This window comes from Emericellopsis cladophorae (assembly GCF_022114955.1).
Source record: "Emericellopsis cladophorae strain MUM 19.33 chromosome Unknown NODE_4_length_1054762_cov_117_872525, whole genome shotgun sequence".
NCBI lineage: Eukaryota > Fungi > Ascomycota > Sordariomycetes > Hypocreales > Bionectriaceae > Emericellopsis > Emericellopsis cladophorae.
Genome location: NW_026250929.1, coordinates 661,019 through 681,730, shown reverse-complemented (window position 1 = coordinate 681,730; position 20,712 = coordinate 661,019). Strand labels below are relative to the sequence as shown.

General features: G+C 58.0%; 5 protein-coding genes across 5 annotated transcripts; 4 read left to right on the top strand and 1 right to left on the bottom strand.

The window, feature by feature from the left end:
• Positions 1–9: 9 nt before the first annotated feature.
• Positions 10–907, bottom strand: J7T54_006583 (actin family protein; the record flags this gene model as incomplete). Its single annotated transcript, XM_051503030.1, has 3 exons — positions 10–685; positions 749–828; positions 881–907. 3 exons carry the CDS (start codon positions 905–907, stop codon positions 10–12), a joined length of 783 nt encoding a protein of 260 aa, XP_051365394.1.
• Positions 908–1,389: 482 nt separating this feature from the next.
• Positions 1,390–3,069, top strand: J7T54_006582 (uncharacterized protein; the record flags this gene model as incomplete). Its single annotated transcript, XM_051503029.1, has 3 exons — positions 1,390–1,410; positions 1,471–1,590; positions 1,648–3,069. 3 exons carry the CDS (start codon positions 1,390–1,392, stop codon positions 3,067–3,069), a joined length of 1,563 nt encoding a protein of 520 aa, XP_051365393.1.
• Positions 3,070–5,678: 2,609 nt separating this feature from the next.
• J7T54_006581 (ABC transporter-like protein) lies at positions 5,679–10,516 on the top strand (the record flags this gene model as incomplete). Its single annotated transcript, XM_051503028.1, has 3 exons — positions 5,679–6,405; positions 6,541–7,580; positions 7,631–10,516. 3 exons carry the CDS (start codon positions 5,679–5,681, stop codon positions 10,514–10,516), a joined length of 4,653 nt encoding a protein of 1,550 aa, XP_051365392.1.
• A 4,158-nt stretch (positions 10,517–14,674) lies between these two features.
• On the top strand, positions 14,675–17,773 carry J7T54_006580 (uncharacterized protein; the record flags this gene model as incomplete). Its single annotated transcript, XM_051503027.1, has 1 exon — positions 14,675–17,773. One exon carries the CDS (start codon positions 14,675–14,677, stop codon positions 17,771–17,773), a length of 3,099 nt encoding a protein of 1,032 aa, XP_051365391.1.
• A 529-nt stretch (positions 17,774–18,302) lies between these two features.
• Positions 18,303–19,078, top strand: J7T54_006579 (uncharacterized protein; the record flags this gene model as incomplete). Its single annotated transcript, XM_051503026.1, has 2 exons — positions 18,303–18,413; positions 18,482–19,078. 2 exons carry the CDS (start codon positions 18,303–18,305, stop codon positions 19,076–19,078), a joined length of 708 nt encoding a protein of 235 aa, XP_051365390.1.
• Between the last annotated feature and the right edge of the window lie 1,634 nt (positions 19,079–20,712).

Below are 20,712 nucleotides of genomic sequence, written 5' to 3'. Positions count from 1 at the left end.
CCCGCTCGTCTAGGCCAGAGAGTCACCGTTGATCAGGCGTGCAATGAGTACATAGGTGAACAAGAGGGCGCCGGCGATGAGGTACTTGTGCCGCGACATCCACCCACGGCCCGCGTCCCTCTGCTGCACCACCGCATCCACGACATTGTGCCCGCTCGAGCCCCCGATGCCGAGGGACGTCTTGGCGCACGAGTTCTTGTCCGCGCCCGCGCGCCGCCCCGTGGCCGTGTCCACGTCGTTGCTGGCCATCCACTCCCAATTCGCCTTGTCAACCTCGGGCCACTCCTCGCGGAACCGCTTGCCGCCGTCGCCGGCCTTGGACGACGACGACGTCTTGTCGAGGTGGGAGCCCCCGGCTGTCGAGTTCCACCATCGGGACCGGTCCGCGAGGAGCTTGCGCTCCGCGTTGGATGCGTAGACGCCGCCCGTGGTCGCCTCGTTGCCGGCCATGAAGGACTGGAGACCGATGAGGATGGTCGAGACCTCCCAGGTCGGGTTGAAGCCCTTGGGGTGGAAGTCGGAGATGGACATGCAGATGCGCTTGGAGGGCTCGAAGCGGCCGGACGGGGTCTTCATGACGACGGTCGGCCCGCTAAAGGGGTAGTTGTCCGGGAAGGTGAGGACACCCCAGTACTGGCCATCTGCATAGGGCGTGTCCTTGGGGCCGCCGATGATGTAGTGCCACCTGTAGGATGGTCAGCTATCTCCATGACGGATCCATTAGGGAGGAGACAATGGTGGTGCGTACTCCAAGATGTTCTTCTCGCTGGGATGCGCCGTGATCGAGGGGGGCAGCTTGTCGGCAATCGTTTGGTATTCGCGGGTCAACTGGATAAACAGTCAGTCATGAAAGTGTTGCCGTCGCTCTTTAGAGTCGTACCCGCTTCTGCGCTACCTTGAGGCTCATGACGGCGGCCAGAAAGTGGGTGGCTGCGTAGGGAGTACGTGTAGGTGGTCGCTCCACTCAATGACGGTGGTCGCGTGAGTTCGAAGCGCGGTATGGGAAATTTAGAGGGCAAAGAACAGTGTCGAGTCCAGAAAAGGGCGTGCGGCAATGGGCACGAAAGACGATATGTCGCAAAGCAAAGATTACGCAGCAGAAAGCAAAGATATGTAACGAAGAGGTGGGCGGTGCTGGTGGGTGGATGGGTGGTCGAACAGGAAGGACGTCAGAGCAAAGGGACTGACTGACTTGACTGACTTACTTGACTGACTGGACTCGAAGTGTCATTTGGGGGTCTGTGGCTGGCCGGGTTCATTGTGGCTGAAGCCGTGGTCAAGTCAAGCCACACGCTCCCAGGTAGGCAATCACGGGACATTCTGCATTCACTGACATCAAAGCTTCGTCGCGTCGCTTCGCGGTAGTCGAAGACGATAATTCCAGGAACCATGAGCGCACCTCTCACAGGGGTATGATTTTTCCACTCGCAAATTCTCTCAAAGACACTTCAAGCTAACAAGAGGATACAGGGCTCTGACCCCTTCGACAAGCTCAATGCCGACACTTCGTCTCTGCGGCAAGAGGCCGAGGCGCAACCCGAGTTCAAGAACACCCAGGATGCGGCAAAGGAGCAGCGGATAGCGCAGCTGGTACGTGAGGCCATGTGCGCGCGCGCCACGGCAACGTGAACTAAGAATCCAATCCAGATGGCGGACCAGTCCCTCCAGCCCATGACCGTCAACGAAATCCGGATACACGGCGCCTCCAACACGCGTCGCGGCTTTCTCGATCCCCTGTTTGGCCCATTGACGGCGGGCCAGGACAGCGCGCCCGCCACAATCGGCGAGGTGATGGGCAGCTTGCAGGCTGCGAACAACAAGATTAGCAATCTCCAGATCTTCCAGCCGAATCCCGAGATCTTCCTCACGTCCTCCCAGCAGACCGATCCCTCGACGAGCCCGACGGATGTCGACGTCGACGTCAAGGTCCGGGAGCTGCCTCGCTTCAAGCTCCAGACGGGCACGGATGTAGGGAATGGCGAGGGCTCCGCCTATGGTTCGCTCTTGTGGCGCAACATTGCCGGCGGCGCAGAGATGCTCTCGCTGAACGCCAAGACGGGGACACGCACGCGGTCGGCCTACAGCGCGAACCTCAGCGCCCCGGTACTGAGTGACCCTGACCGGAGAGTCGCCGTCGAGGCGCTGTCGTCGGCTGCCGAGAAGCCCTGGGCCTCGCACGAGGAGGTGGTCAAGGGAGGCAGCATCAAGTACCAGTGGCTCAACGCTGTGCGGGACAGCTTCTCCGTGGAGTACGCTGGCACGTGGAGGCAGGTCACGGGTCTGGGCACGGGCGCCAGTCCCACGGTCCGCGGCGACGCTGGCGACACGGTCAAGAGCGCCGTGCGATCGACATTCTACCGGGAGCGCAGAGACAACCCCCAGCTGCCGCAGAATGGCTACGTGGTCCGCTCTGCGTGGGAGTTGGCTGGCGCTGGCCCTCTGGGCGGCGATGTGGCCTTCTCCAAGAGTGATGTCGAGGTGGGAGGCGCCGTGCCCATACCACTTCCCGGTGTCGAGGGCCGGTCGGGGGCATCGATCGGGGGCGGTCTCCGGATGGGCATGCTGTACCCCCTACCACTGGGATTCGGCAGTGGGGGCACGTCTCAACCGAGCCGCATCAACGACCGGTTCCAGCTCGGCGGACCAACTGATGTGCGTGGGTTCAAGCTTGGTGGCCTAGGGCCGCACGACGGACACGACTCGGTTGGAGGGGACGTCTTTGCTGCGGCCAGCGTCAATGCCCTCTTGCCATTCCCGTACAAGGGCCCCGACTCCGGCCTACGATTTCAGCTGTTCGCCAACGGCGGCCGTCTCGTCAGCCTGCAGCCAAGGGAGGGAGGCCGCAAGACGGGCGACGCGGGCATGAGCGCGGGCGCCGTGAGCAGAGGCATGCTGGATGCCGTGGCAGATCTGTTCAGCGGGGTTCCCAGCACAGCAGCCGGGGTCGGGCTCGTGTACGCGCACCCGGTCGCGAGGTTCGAGCTGAACTTTAGTCTGCCTCTGGTCCTGCGGCGGGGGGAGCTGGGGACAAAGGGGTTGCAGGTGGGTGTCGGTATCAACTTTCTGTAGTAGACTGTGCACATGTTGTAAAGTAATGGTAACTTGGCTTGTCTGCGACGCCCCCTTTGGAGCGCTGGCCACTTTGTAACTGTACGTGGTGGGTGTTCTTACATAGTGCTTCACTGTTACAAGCATTTGCTGATGCTTCAAAAATTAATTAGTAAAGAATATGTAGCACCTACACAAGCTAATATTATATTGTTCTTCTTGGGACCAATTGTTACATTAGTTCTTGCTTTAATAGGTTTTGCTGTCTTTGGGATTTATAGAGAAAAATCATCTCTTGAATCCCACTGAAAGGTTAGATCTTGAATTTTGGTTGATGGGAAAGATCTTCTTCGCTGGCCACGCCACATATGAGGCCGGCTCACAATGGTCAGACTTTCCCATGCTTCCGTGTCAAATCATAGGGCAGATTCAAACAGCAGCCGCCATGACTTTGACAATGATAAAGGTCCAACTTGGATCACCCATGTTACAGATTGTACGCCGGTACAGGGTAAGCGCAGCCAGCTGACGGCTTACGGTGGCGTCCTCACGCACAAGCGTCATGCCGCCATGGCACACGTCAGTTGTGAACCGAGAGTCCGAGAGAAATAGTCCGAAGCCTGCGACGACCGACTGAAACATAGTAGCGCAGCACGGTGCCTGGTTCATGTAACGCAGCGCGTGGCGGGGCGCCGGGTTGCACTGTGAGCCCGGTGCGACCTTGCGGCTTGCCGACTGGAGATTCCCCCACTAGCTGTGATAGCGGCCGCCGACTTTTTAACACATGGCGGGCGGATCAAGCTTAATTAATTCCATGAGCTAGTCTCATCTTCGGCCATGCTCTGTGTCTATCACACGGAGCCATCTCGAGCTCTAGCTGGCGCCCCAACGTGTACAAGTACGTACATTAGTCAGTCCACGGTAGCACGCCCCTGTGCTGACGGTAAGATTGCCTCACACACCAACATGTTGCTCATCTTGCTCACTATCATTGTTCTGTAATATGTTAATGGAAGCTGAACGGATATGATTCCTTTTAGGCAGGGTGGTGGAGCATGCGGCTGGCGGAGTGTCGGACTGCTCCAAGACCCCGTCGACCCGACCGACACACAGTCTTCGGTGCATTTCCGCAATGGTCCTACATACCTTACGGTTATGGCGCGAACACGACACGGAGAATTCTCTTGGAGACAGCTATCCGCAATCCCGCACAGGTGCCGTGGCGGCATGAGAATAATCGACGGAAACTTCACAAAGAGTCGGGGACTGTCTAATGAGTCTGGCAGACATGGAGTAGGGGACCTGAGAAAGAAATCCGGGGCCAGAGCGCCGACTAAGAGTAAGGTACCTAATACAGTGGCCTCACTGACCTCCAATTGGACAGGCTGCGTGCGGCTGGAGATGCGAGGGCGGCCGACTTGCCCTACTACACGTATAAGTACTTGGGGAGATAACCTCCTCACAGAACCAGAGAGTCGTGCGTGAGTGAGTGAGACCCGTGCTTACGAGACATGAGCACATGGATGGCGACAATGACACGGGAGCGGCAATGTCTTGGAGGGACAGCACGTACGTAGCTCCAGGTGTCTGTCCACTGCTCACGTCCGAGAACACTCACTCGCATGCAGATGCTGCGAGATCCAACGTCGTAAGCGATCATGGCCACGCACTCTACGTGTAGGAGGCTCCATCGTCCCGCCAGTTCGTGAATGCATCCGAGTCCGAATCATCGCGGCTGCTTGGTCAGTGCAACTTGTGATGACTATGCGAGCTGATCGATACATCGAATGATCAGTACTCCGTACGTGAGCAAGATTGAGTCATCGATCAATGGACTCAGTCACTGCCGCATCCGTACTAGGCGGCGCTGCAGGCCCTCGGGGCCCAGGGCCTGGGGCTCTAAGAATGGCTCGCCACTGCGATGCGCTAACCGGAAGCGGAGCTATAGACATCAATTCAAGATGCTGTGTCCGTAGACTCTGATCTACTGCATCGATGGACTTGTTGTCAAGGTGAGCGAGCAGGCAGGAGAATAAGCACAGATATGCCAAACTCCGCATGTCGGTGCGTGCTTTTGCTCATTATGATGATCAGGCTCCCGCAATTACACGTATCGTACATGTAACGTACGTACCAGATTTCGCAGTGGCGGACTGGACTGGGATGGAAAGAGCTGGCGGTGCTTCGGGGAGATGGTAGACTGCGAAGGGCCCGCCAGCGATCCATATTAATTATTTTGGTCGCCCCGGTCCGAACCCCCAATTTCTATTCATGCTGCTTTTATCAGTTAACTATCTCGGCCCCCCTTCCTGGATTTGATTTGATCTGATCTGATCTGATCTGGCTTCTTGACTGTCTCTCCTCAAGCAGTGCTTGTTGCTTGTTCTGCAGAGCCTCTTGACTTGATCTTCTCACTCTCCTTCCTGCCCTCTTTACCTGCCCTTCTATTTACTCCTTACTACACTTAAGGTACCCACAGAGGCCCCTCCTGTATCACCACACGCTGTATTCACAGGCCAAGGAGACGTGTCCGCCAAAGCGCGACGACCGACCGCCTCGCAAACTGAATATCGCCACTCTGTGCAGTCTACCAAACCCGTCCGCTCGCTCATAGGGACCACCCGCGCAGCATGACCACCCCCTTTGGCGCTGGCGGCAACGTCAATGCCGCCAAGGCCTCAGAGGGCGCCCCTCTCACCTCGGACACCCACGGCCAGCACGATGACCACGATGAGCCGCAGCCTTTCTCTGCCACCTCAAAGGTCCCCGGCAGCACGGACATTGACGACACGGAGAATGGTCCCAGGGACGCCTCCCCGTCCGACACTCTCAAGGAGGACAGCTACGACGACGGCGAGGAGGACGATGGCGCCGAGATGAGGCGGCGGAGCTCTGTCGTCCAGGCCCTCGCACGCAGCTACTCGAGGACGTCTGGCGTCGCGGGCGGCAACCCCTTCTTCGCCGGCGAGGACTCCCCCCTCAACCCGGCCTCGCCCAACTTCAACGCAAAGCACTGGGCAAAGTCCATTGTGGAGCTCGTCCACCAGGATGGCGCCAACTTCCGCTCCACTGGCGTCTGCTTCCAGCACCTCAACGTCCACGGCTTCGGCGAGGCCACCGACTACCAGGCCGACGTCGCCAACGTGTGGCTGGGTCTCGGTGGCCTGCCCCGCAAGCTCACCGGCGGCGGCAAGCAGCGCATCGACATTCTGCAGAACTTTGACGGCCTTGTCCGCAGCGGCGAGATGCTGGTGGTTCTCGGGCCCCCTGGATCCGGCTGCTCCACCATGCTCAAGACCATTGCCGGAGAAATGAACGGTATCTACCTGGACGACGGCTCCTACTTCAACTATCAAGGTAAGTCAATTTGGCCTAGATCGCAACATTGGCGATCTCTCCCTGTCTCACCTCGAGCGGCTGCGTGGAACACCACGGAGTGGCCCGAGACACGAGCTCACCCACCCCAGAACTTTCAGTGACTGACCTCAATAGGCATGGACGCAAAGGAGATGCACACCCACCACCGCGGTGAGGCCATCTACACCGCCGAGGTCGACGTCCACTTCCCCCAGCTCTCCGTGGGCGACACCCTGACCTTTGCCGCCCGTGCTCGCCAGCCCCGTCAACTGCCTGAGGGCCTCGAAAGGAACGCCTTTGCCGAGCATCTCCGCGACGTCGTCATGGCCATGTTCGGCATCTCCCACACCATCAACACAAAGGTCGGCAACGAGTTTGTCCGTGGCGTGTCCGGTGGTGAGCGCAAGCGTGTCACCATCTCCGAGGCCGCCCTGTCCGGCGCCCCTCTCCAGTGCTGGGACAACTCGACCCGTGGTCTCGACTCGGCCAACGCCATTGAGTTCTGCAAGACCCTCCGTCTGCAGACCGAGCTCTTCCACAGCACCGCCGTCGTCTCCATCTACCAGTCGCCTCAGTCGGCCTACGATCTCTTCGACAAGGCTGTTGTCCTGTACGAGGGCCGCCAGATCTTCTTTGGCCGCGCCGACGCCGCCAAGGCCTACTTTATCAACCTCGGCTTCGACTGCCCGGCGCGTCAGACCACGCCCGATTTCCTGACCTCCATGACCGCGCCGCACGAGCGTGTGGTCCGCCCTGGCTTCGAGGGCAAGGCCCCGCGCACCCCCGACGAGTTCGCCGCCGCGTGGAAGAGCAGCCCCGAGTACGCGGCTCTGCAGGCCGAGATTGAGGAGTACAAGGTCGCCCACCCCATCGGCGGCCCCGACGCCGAGGCCTTCCGCGCCTCCAAGAATGCCCAGCAGGCCAAGGGCCAGCGCGTAAAGTCTCCCTACACCCTCTCGTTCATGCAGCAGACGCAGCTCTGCTTGTGGCGCGGCTGGAAGCGCCTCACCGGTGACCCGACCCTCAGTGTGGGCGCCCTGATCGGCAACACCGCCACCGCCCTGATCATTGGCAGTGTCTTCTTTGACTTGCAGGATGTGTCGAGCAGTTTCTTCCAGCGCGGCGCCCTGCTCTTCTTCGCTTGTCTCATGAACGCCTTTGCCTCTGCTCTCGAGGTGAGCCTTTTCCGGAGCCCCTGTGTGATTCGATTTGCTGACAATGGTAGATTCTGACCCTGTACGCCCAACGGCCCATTGTCGAGAAGCACGCCCGTTACGCCCTGTACCATCCGTCCGCCGAGGCCGTCGCCTCCATGCTCTGTGACTTGCCCTACAAGATGACCAACACCATCGTCTTCAACCTGGTCCTGTACTTTATGACCGGTCTGCGACGCGAGCCGGGTCCGTTCTTCTTCTTCCTCCTCATCTCGCTCTTCACGGTCCTGTCCATGTCCATGATCTTCCGCACCATTGCCTCGTCTTCGCGCACGCTCTTCCAGGCGCTCGTGCCGGCCGCCCTGATCATCCTCGACCTCGTCATCTTCACCGGCTTCGTCATCCCCAAGTCCTACATGCTCGACTGGTGCCGCTGGCTCTACTACCTGGACCCGCTGGCGTACGCCTTCGAGGCCCTCATGGTCAACGAGTTCCACAACCGCCAGTTCCCCTGCGACGAGGTCGTCCCCAGCCAGGGGCCCTACGCGGACGTCCCATTTGAGAACAAGGTCTGCAGCTCGGTCGGCGCCAGACCCGGCCAGGAATTTGTCAACGGAGACGCCTACGCGGCCTCGCAGTTTGACTACCACTGGGAGAACCGCTGGCGTAACCTGGGCATCATGATCGCTTTTATGATGTTCTTTCTGGTCACGTACATGATTGGCGCCGAGCTCGTCTCGGAGAAGAAGTCCAAGGGGGAGGTCCTCGTCTACCGCCGCGGCCACAAGCCCGCCGCCGCCGCCGTGGCCGAGAAGAAGCACACGGACCCTGAGGCCGCCATGGCCAACATCGGGCCCGTCGTCACCGCCGAGCGCAGCCGCGGCCAGAACAAGGAGGGCGCCATGCTCCAGCAGCAGACCTCCGTCTTCCAGTGGCACGATGTCTGCTACGACGTCAAGATCAAGAAGGAGACGCGTCGCATCCTTGACCACGTCGATGGCTTTGTCAAGCCCGGCACCCTCACCGCCCTCATGGGTGTCTCTGGTGCTGGCAAGACAACTCTCCTCGATTGTTTGGCCGACCGTACCAAGATGGGCGTGATCACCGGCGAGATGCTCGTCGACGGGTCCCCTCGCGACACATCCTTCCAGCGCAAGACCGGCTACGTCCAGCAGCAGGATCTCCACCTGCAGACCACGACCGTCCGCGAAGCCTTGAACTTCTCTGCTATCCTCCGTCAGCCCGCCGACGTCCCCAAGGCTGAGAAGCTCGCCTATGTGGAGGAGGTCATCAAGCTTCTGGACATGCAGGAGTACGCCGATGCTGTTGTCGGCGTGCCCGGCGAGGGTCTCAACGTCGAGCAACGTAAGCGACTCACCATTGGTGTCGAACTCGCCGCCAAGCCCCCGCTGCTCCTGTTTGTGGATGAGCCGACCTCGGGTCTCGACTCCCAGACCTCGTGGGCCATTCTCGACCTGTTGGAGAAGCTGACCAAGGCCGGCCAGGCCGTCCTCTGCACCATCCACCAGCCTTCCGCCATGCTCTTCCAGCGCTTCGACCGTCTCCTCTTCCTCGCCAAGGGTGGCAAGACCGTCTACTTTGGCGACATTGGCGAGAACTCCAACGTCATGATCGACTATTTCCAGCGCTACAGCGGCCTCACCTGCCCCGAATCCGCCAACCCGGCCGAGTGGATGCTCGAGGTCATCGGCGCCGCCCCCGGATCCCACTCGGACGTCGACTGGTTCAACGCCTGGCGCACCAGCCCCGAGTACGCTGCTCTCCAGACCGAGCTGGAGCGCATCAAGGCGGAGCGCGCCGGCGCCTCGGGTGCGCTCAAGGAGGACCAGGGCAGCTACCGCGAGTTCGCCGCCCCCTTCATGGTCCAGCTCAAGGAGAACCTCTTCCGCGTGTTCCAGCAATACTGGCGCACGCCCGTCTACATCTACTCCAAGACGGCGCTCTGCACCCTGGTCGCGCTCTTCATCGGTTTCATCTTCTTCGACGCGCCCAACTCCATCATGGGTCTCCAGAACCAAATGTTTGCCATCTTCAACATTATGACCATTTTCGGCCAGATTGTGCAGCAGTCCATGCCCCAGTTTGTCATCCAGCGTGATCTCTACGAGGCACGCGAGCGACCCTCCAAGGTGTACTCTTGGAAGGTCTTCATGCTGTCTCAGATCATCGTCGAACTGCCCTGGAATGCCCTGATGGCCGTGCTCATGTACTTTTGCTGGTACTACCCCGTTGGCCTGTACAACAACGCCACCGGCGCCGTGGCCGAGCGTGGCGCCCTGACCTTTTTGTTCCTGCTCATGTTCATGCTCTTTACCGGTACCTTCTCGACCTTTATCATCGCCGGCTTCGAGACCGCCGAGGGCGGCGCGCAGATCGCAAACGTCATGTTCATGATGTGCCTCATCTTCTGCGGTGTCCTCGCCACGCCCGACGACATGCCTCGCTTCTGGATCTTCATGTACCGCGTGTCCCCCTTCACCTACCTCATTTCCGGCATGCTCTCCACCGCCGTGGCCAACACGGACGTCGTGTGCGCCGAGAACGAGTACCTTCCCATCATCGCCCCGGACAACACCACGTGTAGGGAGTACCTGGGCCCCTGGCTCAGCGGCGCCGGTGGCTATCTCCGCAACGAGGATGCCGAGACCAACTGCGAGCTGTGCCCTCTGGCCACGACGAACGAGTTCTTGGCTGGTGTCCGTGCCGACTACGGCGACCGCTGGCGAAACTTTGGTATTCTCTGGGTGTACATCTTTGCCAACATTGTCTTCGCTCTCTTTGTCTACTGGTGGGTGCGCATGCCCAAGAAGGCCAAGACTGCCAAGCAGGACAAGAAGGAGTCGGCGGCCACCGCGCAATCCCACGTCTCGGACGAGAAGACGGCGGAGCGGCAGACTTCGGCTGGATCCGACGAGCCCGTTAAGGAGGTGAATTGAGCGAGGCCTTCTTCTCTGCCACATGTGGAAACAACAGCAAAAAAGTCACACCATCTCATGACATCTTTTACCACAGCTTCTATTTTACTCATGGTTCTGGAGTTTTTTGTCCGTCCCCCTCACCTGGGTGTTTGGGAAGTCATGGCTCGTTAGATGATGCCCCCTCCCAAAACCTCTTGTTTCCTTGGCCTCCTCTTGTTAGACAGGAGTTTCTACTTGATGGGTACATATCTCTATAGAGAATATAATAAAGTTAGACAATCCGACTTGAGGCTCACCATGTACAACCTTGCATCAAGCTCAGGAGAATCGATGACTGACGCTCCCGTGACCGAGATCTCGTTCCAACTTGCGAGACATGTCTCTCTCGATCTGCGGGTACTAGAGGTAGTTCAACAAATTCGGCCACTGCAGGCGGTCGACCGCCTGCATGCATCCCGTTCCTTGCTTTCCCACCATTCACGCCCACATGGTAGATTGCCAAATGCCATGCAGGCAGGCAGGAATGTGCAGGATTCAGCCGACCGGACACGCTACATAACGCGGGGTATGTGTCGACCTTGAGACGGCACAGCAATTACGCCTGGCGTTGTCCAGATCTTGTTTGAGGGTTGGTTCGTGTTGAGGGGTTTCGTGAACGCCTGAGCGCCATTTGGGGGCTTCAGCTGGGAAAGTGCCCTGCGTCCTGCAGCAGGGGTTTTAAGGGTTCCTGTGCCTGGACGGGCAGCAACAGACGCATCGTCCATGTCTGTAGCAAGATTCGATCATTCGAGAGCGAATTAGCAGGCCTTTACCGCGCTGTTTGAACTTGGTAGCGGTGCACACTGCAAATCCCAGCTGCGACCATATACCCAAGCGTTCTATTGGCGTCGATGCATCGCGCGGGAGAAGCACGCGGCGGCGGTCAGATGGTCCCGAGTGTTGTTAGTAGCAGATAGAGTTTCCTAAGCTTGTGCTATGGAGGGATCGAACAAGGAACTACGGACTAGGCCAGGATGCATGGGGAACAAAAGCCCCATCAGTCACCGATCTGAAATGCTTGCTTGACCGCAATGACCGGTCGGTCCACCGTCTGCGCAACTGAAGCGTGCGGCCGTCAGCTGCAGGTTGTTCGGTATATCTACGTACGTACGAGCGTTTGAAGGGAAATAGCCCGTACTCTGGTCATGCCGCTGCTCGTGCGTAATCCTGGTCTGTGTGGTTCATAAGAACAGCGATCGACTGTCAACTGATTGTGCGACCCAGCAAAGTGGCCACCGTTGTTGGCGTCCGTTGGGCGACAGGGATGCATTTTGTGCCTCTGCGCTTGTACCGTGGGTCCAAAGTTATGGTAATTAGTGTGCTCCACGAACGCGCTCGACGCGTCTGTAAACAAAGAAACGAATTGTCCTCTGTTCGGTGGGTGCTCTTGTTCCACGGCGAATCGTGTCTCGGAGTGTGCGAGTTCATGACAGTTACGGCAGTGATGCTGATGCTGATGTCATGTTACACGTACGTACTAATTACCACTCGTCCACTCCTGCATCAGCGTTGGCAAGTCGCCCGCTCTGTGCCCTGAGTCGCGACTGCCGGTTCAGGGGCCGTCACCGACGGGAAACCCAACTGGGCTTAGCCCCAGGCACATGACTGTAATTGGTTCGCGGGAATACACTGCGAGCCGTGAGTCCAGGGGGTGGCTATAGCAACGGAACCAGATGGTAATTTTCCAGCACGACTCTGGAGAAACTGGTTTCTCGAAAACATGAGGGGTTCAAACATGAAGGAGGAAGGTGACCAACGTGCCTTATGTGGTGAAGACGTTCCGCTCGTGTGGATGGATGCTGCCTCCGTCAAGCAGCCCGAGTCATTCACGTTGCGAGCAATGGCTACCTGTGCTCGAGTCAGGACTTTGTTGTTGTACACAGTTGCTGTTTGGATTATATCACGTCACGTTGTCTAAAAAGAGCCCCTGGTCTCAGAGACACTCTGTCTCACTTGAGAGTTGAGAATGAGAGGTGATGAACCGCCACGAACTCGAACACCATGCACCAGCTGCAAAAAAGGGATCCCGTCTTGGCACTCTGTTTTCGAGACTGATGTGGCGGGTGATAACCCCAGTGTGTACTATGTTATGTATTACAGCAGGATCAACTTGACGGGCTTCACATTGCTTCCCTGCCGCAAAGGGAGTTCTCTACTTGTACGGTTGGCTGCTCTGCCCAATCAAACCCGGTGCTGGAGACACAAATAAATGCCAATGTCGGTGGCCGGATTATATCGGTCGCATTTATTAATAAGACCCCTTTCGTCACAGTCATCAAGAAAGAACCCCGCGATTCATATCAAGATCTGAAAGGTTGCGCTCTAGTCCCTAGATGGGCACAGAGAGAGCAAAAAGTGCCTTGGGACTAATTCATCGAATGATCAAGTCGCTTTGACGAACTGGGACATGCATGCACGCGGCATCAATTATTCATCCCTGTATGGGTTTCCCTGCCATGACGGCGCCTAGCTCCATCATGTAAGGAACAACTCTCTAAAAGCTGCGAAGTGTGTGGGCTGTCAGCTCCGTTAATTGGCGAATTGCGGAGATGCTGAGGCAAGATTCTTTGCTTCTGGTGTAGCACGGGCTCGTTTCTTTTTGCTCGTGCCAGCCGACGAAGGCATGCGACAGGCATGATACGTGGGACGACAACCGGCTCCGTGCCATCTGATGCGCTACCTAGTACGACTTACCAAAAGACTAGCAAGGGGAGAATAATAAAGCGCCAACAAGATTAGTATCTTATGAATGTAGCATTGAGGCATGCCGACAGGAACCTGTTTGCTGAGGTTCCTCGATAGAAAATTTGGGGTGTCATTACAGCAGATGTGACTGGATGGTATGTCACGCTACACTAGCGGCCCCCCCTTGGGTGCCGGCTGGACCTATAGCACCTCAGCGCTATGGCTCCCTTTCAGGTACATGCAGTACACAGCACAGCGTCGTCCAGTGTCCAGTCCCCGCGCGTTTCAACCATCTCCATGTCGCGTGTGTGGGAGTGGGATCGGGCCCTCGGGGACAAGGAGTCAGGGGGCACGCTGCTGGCGGTCACGCTTTCCTGTTGGAAGTTTGGGACGGATGCCGTTGAGAGTAAAAGGAACGCAGGCGGCTTGGCTTGGCTGGACTGGACCCAGTCCACATTGCCCAATCAATCTCTTTCCCTCCAGGCTCCATGTCCCCCTGCCCGCTCTGCAGAGCGGCATGATGGGCCTAATCAAGCTGGGGCTTCAAATTGCCTGGATTCGCGCACAATTCATTGACAGTCCTTTCCTAGGTTTTACAGAGTACCAACCGCTAATAAGTCCAGCCTCATACGGCTTAATAATAGTGGAGTGGGTTAAAGCACTGTCACTGCCATTTCCATCACTCCAGTCGTCGTGCAGACCGTTTCTCACTCCAGTCGCTCCAGTCCTGACCTTCCTCACATTCCCTCACCATCCTCGACCGCTCGCTCTCCTTTGATAGAATCGATAATTGCGCTTGGATCTGTCGCGCCCTCGTCTCGACCAGCCTCCGACGTCGAGTAAGGTACCTAGCCATCTACCCAGGACGCCAACAGCCGCCGATCGATACGGTCACCGCCGGCTCCGCGAAATTAATCCTTGGTCTGAGACAGGCAACAGAAAAGTCTGAGACAGGCAACAGAAAAGTCAGAACCACTGCGATTCTCTTAAGACAGCAATCAAGTCAACACCCCAGCTTGACTCTCGCTGTACCTAACCCTTACCTTCTCGCTTGAACCTCTTTTACAAGCTGCTGTGCCGCAGCGACCACTTTGCCGAGCTCTTCTCGCCCTCAGTGCAGCAACACCGGTCTAAGTTAATTCTCGAATCCTCACGCAACCACATTCGAACGCCTTGCCCCTGAGCAAAAGCACAACGCGGCCTCTTCGCCCTACTTTTTCCCGACAGGCGACCGCAATTCCTCAGGTTCCAGTGCCGAGGCCACTGCAGGAGTGAATTGCTGACAATATCGCTCGTGACGATAAGGCTTCCGCCCTGGACAACCCAGCTTGATCACTTCTTTACAACGCTGCGGCAGTAGGGAGCGAGCATTCACAGCCCATGGAAGCAGTATAACGCCGGACCCCCCGTCCCGATCACGACTTTCGCACATCTCCCCGCCCAAACTTCGACATGAATCGTCTCAGGGGTCGGAAGAAGGCCAAGGACGAGGCCCCTCCTCGTCCCTCGGTCGATTCAGAGTCCTCTGGTCCTTTTAAAATGTTTGGTCGCTCCAAGAAACCAGTCGAAGAAAATGCGCCACAGGTCGACCTAGCCAGTGCCCTCCCACCAACCGACGACTTTCGTACCAGTCTGCTCATGACTGGCCTCTCAGCTCGATTCTCCATGCTGCGTGAACAAGATGACCCGGCTAGTAAGCTCGGAAAAGCCAGCGACGATAGTGTGCTGCAGCCCAAGCGACAATCGAGGATGGACTTTGGCCTAGGCAACGGTCTTGACGACATTGCCGAAGACAGCTCGTTCCGCAATCCCCCTTTCGCCCGAATGGACTCCTACCAGTCAGACGACGCGGCCTCCTTATCTGGTAGCATCATGAACCGCGCGAAGCCCACTGAAGGAAACAACTTATTCGGCGGCCGACAAAAGATATATAAAATCTCGGCAACGGGAGGTAACGGGCGAACACTCTACGACGACGACGTGGCACAATCGTCGTTTCAGCGTTGGAGACAGACAGAGAAGGAGCGCAGCTCGTTAGAGAACGAGCGCGCAGGAGATACACAGGAATCCGGTTCCCTAAGACCAGAGTCGCCTCACGACTTCAGCCGACGCAGGGAGACCAGCTCAACAATGTCCTCGAATCCCTCGGCTGCCCGCGACTCGACAGCTGCCACATCGATCGCTTCTCAGCCCGCATCGTCTGCCAAAGACTGGCAGGCCTCGTCAGCAACACCCGCAGGCCTACCCGAACGCAGCGTGACCCGGACGAGGCGACTTTATGAGCAGAGTCTGGCAGAGGGGATGCAAGATCACCAGTCCTCGGCACTGTCGCGCATTGACACACTGTCCAAGGGCCGCTTCAACCCGCGAACCCCCGACCTTGCCAGCAATGCTTCAACCCCTTCAGGCTTCACTGCTTTCGATCGCAACAACGACCGACGACCCATGATTTCGAAGGCCAGCGCCCCCAACCTACGATCTTTCAGCCCGCCAAACTCAGTCACCGCACACCCTTCGCCTGCTGAGAGCACCTCACGTTTCCCAACCGTTGACGCCAAGACAACAGCTGCCTCGCCACCCCTGAGTCCTCCCATCAGTGAGACGGAGGAGTACCCGACTCTGTCCATTGGCGCCAATGACCGGGGGAAGGCTACTTCTCTAGGCTTCCTCAACCGACCCGCAGGTCAATACGACGAGAACCGCTACGCCCAGCGCCAGCGCCAGCTCCAGCAGGGTCGCGAGACACCCACCTCTAGGCATAGGACCGAATCCAACGGCTCGCAGCCCACCAGTCGTTCTCGCTCGTCGTCCTCGGTGAATCGCTCCCACATCGAACAGAGCGAGTCGGCTGCCAAGCCCAGGCCCACGATCCGCGAGGAGGTTTCATCGCCAACCTTCCTCAATGTTGGTGATGAAGATGATGATTTGCCTGCACCCACTCGTCCCGCGCCTGGATTCCAGCCGAATACGCCTCAGGTGAAGGTGGAACGCCCAGCGGACCAGGATCACCCTGCTTTCCGCCAGTCTCCAGTTCCAACCCCTCTGACGATATCAAGGAGGACCTCTGTCGAGGCCCTCAACAAGCCCGACGATTCACCCGAAGACTCTCCAACATTGGGCCCTGGTCCAGCGGGTCTAAGCGGCATGGTCCGACAGCACCTGCGAAACGTCAGCAATGCGTCGTCAGTCTACGACAACCACCCACAGGACGATGAGGATGCGGCGGTTGCGCAAGCCCAGGACAGCCGAAACACTCACAGCGCCATTGACCTGGCGGTTGATTCAAACCCCTGGGGCTCGGACAGCAACCAGTGGGAGCAGACAGAAGAGCCCAGCCAGGCTTCGAAGCAGGACACCCCCGCGGCGCACCAAGTTACAGACGAGGAGCTCACACGAGGTCGAAACTCTGAGGCGGTCAGCAAAGGCCGGGAGACAGATGAGTTTGCGCGCAACCTTGCTGACGGCGCCAAGAGGGTCCGCGAACGATTGACCAGCTACGTCGAATCCGATCACAGCCGATCCACGTCTCCTGTGGCATCGCCCGTGGACAACTCGGATCTTCCTCCGCCTCGGACTGGCGCGTTCAGTGCCTTGCGCTCCAAGTCGAGTAGTCGATCGGCCCGTGAGCCGAATGGAGAGCGCGAGCGAAGTCGCTCCGCGGCGCGAAAGGTGCTGGGCTTGGGATCATCCAGCTCGCACGCGCCGATGCCCACCAGGCCGTCGGTCGATGACGGTCCACATCGTGAGGAATTGTACGGGTCATCCGGCGAAAAATCGCCAACCGACAAGGACGAGGGCGCTCACGCAGGGCTGAAGGCTTTCCGACAGGCCCGCCGCGAGTTGCAGAGAATGAAGGAGCTCGAAACGAAGCAGCGACGCCAGGCCGCACCGACACATGCCCCACCGCCTCCTCCCCCGGCGATGCGATCGTCTCTGCCTTCTCAGGATCGAGGTCCCCCTCCCGTCAGCTACAACCGTAACCCCAGTGCTGACGGCGACTCGCGGCCTGGTTCAGTTGGTGCATCCGAGCGTGATCGAAGTGGTTCTGAGGCCAGCAACACCGGTGGTGCCTCTGCTTATCGCCCTCGTCTGCGAACTACCTCATCAGCTTACGATGAGTCCCGCGCACCTAATGACATGAGGAGCCCTCAGGGCATGTCCCCTTACTCCAACTACGACAGATCACACATACCAATGACATCGTCCACGCCAAATTTGGCACTGGCCAACACTGGCGCACCTCCACCCCTACCTCCCATCAATCCTCGTCGGAAGGGCATGGGAAGCCCGCATCCCCACGATGAGAGTGGCACGAAGACCCCTATGAGTCCCGCCAGTCAGGGACGGTCACCATCACGGACCAGGATGGTGTCCGACGACGACATGGGGCCGGGACAGTACAGGCAGCGCCTGCGCAAGGTTCCCAGCGAAGCGAATGGCGTGGCGGCCCCTTCGTACAGAAGTCGCGCAAACCCTTCCTACGAGAATGGGCCGCGGATGCCGTTGCAGCCACGCACGGCTAGCAGTAACTCCCCAGGCGGCATGTTTTGATCAAAGTCTTCTTTTCTTCAGTGTCATTTATTCTCCATACTGCATATTTCTTTCATCGTCATCATCAGGGCACACGAGCAATGACCAAGATACCTCTGCACCTTTTTGGATGCTTCTTGTTGATCAGGCCGTGATCACGGTTCTCTACAGTTTATGGAAAAGAGAAAATAAGCGATAGGTCATTAATTTCCCATGCTGGCGGTCTCGGAGCGGCTCGTGCAGGCGCGCACGGCAGACGAGAGAGGGATAGAGTCAGGCTGGGCCTCGACTCGTGAGCATGGTAGCCCATCAAGGCGAGCTCGTGGTAGCCCGTCAGCATTGTGGAAGGTGTCTGTGGAGTTTCAGGGCGACATGGTTCGATATACATATAAGACCACCATATACAAGTGTAATTAAGCAGCCAAGTTGAGATTGACAAATTTTTCAAAGCAGCTTGTGAGGCGGGGGCTGGGATGGCCCATGGATGTCCCTGCAGGTCTCTCCGCATCTGATTATTGTAGTCTCTTCCCCCGCGTTCTCGCGACAACCGATGTGTGGCCTCAACAACTCGACAATAACAAATCTAGGCTCAGTTCGGATCACCAACATGGCCTTTATAAGAACCTATAGAGCTGCCGACTTCGAGGCGACAGCTCACATTGTAAGCACCTGCCACTTATTTCTTACTCACGGGGTCTGAGTCGCTGATTCAAAGCTCTTGCTGAACAGTGTCGAGCCACACTCGCGCCCTCACTACGACCATCGCAAGATGCCTACAGGATGGCCCCCTATATCTGGACGCACCAGTACACACATCTATCACCGACCACGTGCTTCGTGCTCGACGACGGCACCGGTCGCGCGGTAGGCTACTGCATCGGCTGCCCCGACATTGCGACCTTTATCGAGGCCTATCCGCGCTACGTCAAGGACGTCCTCGAGACACGGGACGAGGTCGGGCCCGCACCACCCCCCGGGGCCCCGCAGCCCTTCACGACGGGCGACGGGCAGGTCGACGAGGTGTGCCTGCGACAGCTGGCGTACGACCCCGAGTGCCTCCTGAGGCGGGAGAATGCAGACTTGATCGACGAGCAGGGCTACTGGGGCACGATGCACATTGACCTGCTGGACGAGTGGCAGGGCAAGGGGTGGGGGCGGAAGTTGATCGATGAGTTTGTGGCGAGCGTGAGGGCGCAGAAGGCGGCTGCGAGTAAGGGCGTCTTTATTGGCATTGCGCCTGACAACGACAAGGTCGTGGCGTTTTATGAGAAGATGGGGTTCCGGAGGGTGGATGGGGGAGGGTTGAGGATGGTGCGAGATATCTAGGGGAACAGTGGTCAACATTAGTGGGTACCTGGGTAGACAAGACGCCTATGAACATTGCCAATATCAACTACTGCGGATTGAAATGATTCAATATGCATGGAGAAAACTCGATTCGCTGACAAGGAGTCGCTTTCGCTGAAAAGAACGCTGGGTATCAACACGCAAAAGGACATGACCCTTCGCCGCGCCGTTGTGCATGCTCGATGGCCACACTCCAATAACCTCCCGTCTGCCCCCTCCACGACAACGTCTCTCTCCGTGACTTCCGTCGTAGTTTCCAAGCGCAGACCCATCCAAGGGCGCCCCTTGTAGAAGTAATTTATTCGAGCGCAGGCAGTGTGTTGCCATGGTACTTCAGTCATCATGGGTGACTGGGGGAGTTGGTATGTTTTGTCTTGGTCTTGGTCGATGAAAGTGACAGGCCATCCACAACTGCCTCCATATCGGAGTGTGGCTTGTTTCCGTCATGGAACAACGCCACGAGCCGTTTGCGGACGTGATGCTGGCCGGCTTGTGGTGCTGTAGAGGCGTTCATCTAGCTCGAGGGGCAGTCGTTGCACTGGTTGTGGCCACAACCGGAGCAGGTGGTGCTGATGACAATCATGCCACCGCACTTGCAGCAGTACTCGGCACGGGCGTGCATGTTGTGATATTGTTTGTATATAGGTGGTGGTGTGGATGTGTATGTGTTCGCGAGAGTGGTGAGTAGTACGCGGAGTATATAAGTCGTCGACGACAAATGGGGCCAAGGTCAGGTGAGAGAAGAATTCAGATGTAGTCTTGTTGAAGATCGAGGAAGCAAGTCATCTAACCTGTCGCCCATGGGGAAGAGCGCGCTTCTTATACAGCTCCAGCTCATCCGGGGCCAGCCGCCCCAGGACGCCTTGCCCGCCCGTCTAATCCCTCATGGGCATCCAGATTCAACCCCTCCAGAGTGGGATCTTCGCTGCTGCGCCCGCCCAAGAGAAGGAGCCATCTGCGGGGGAGGCGCGACATGGGAGATTGGATACACCACACGAGGTTAGACGTGAAGCCTACGGATGAGGAACGGGTCGAGGCTGGACTCCATAGATAACGCGGGTAGGCTAGAGAAAGGGACGAATAGGTTTGCAAGTGGTAATATGCTGGGGTCATCGCGTGTGGGCGCAGGACCCTCAGACGCGCACGGTATGACGCATTTCCGTCTGTCAGGCTGCTGTATAGGTGGGGGAGGGAGCAAGGCCAAGCGGGCGGTTCACAGCAGTGACAGCGCTCGCTGCGGGCGACAGTCATTGGTCGGTTGGTTCGCGATGCTGCGTACGTAGTAGCCTGTAGTACCGCCGGTAGCGTCTGGGAAGGGGGACGAGAGCCCAGTGGCCTGGGGTTTAGCTGTTTGCTTACATATCCGTAGCCTTGCACGGATTGGCTCGGGTAATGCATCCAATCGGAAGAGGGGGGATTAGTGCGATACGTACTTGTAGAACTGGATTATCAAAGGCCCGTTGTAAGACCAGCCCAGACCAGAATAGCCCAGCCAAACCGCCGTCTAGCCATTGATCCTCCAGCGCGAAACGAACGGTACACCTGGATCGAGGATTCGAGGCTCACGCCTGCAAGTACTCACACAATCAACGCAGAGCATGGGGCAAGGCTAT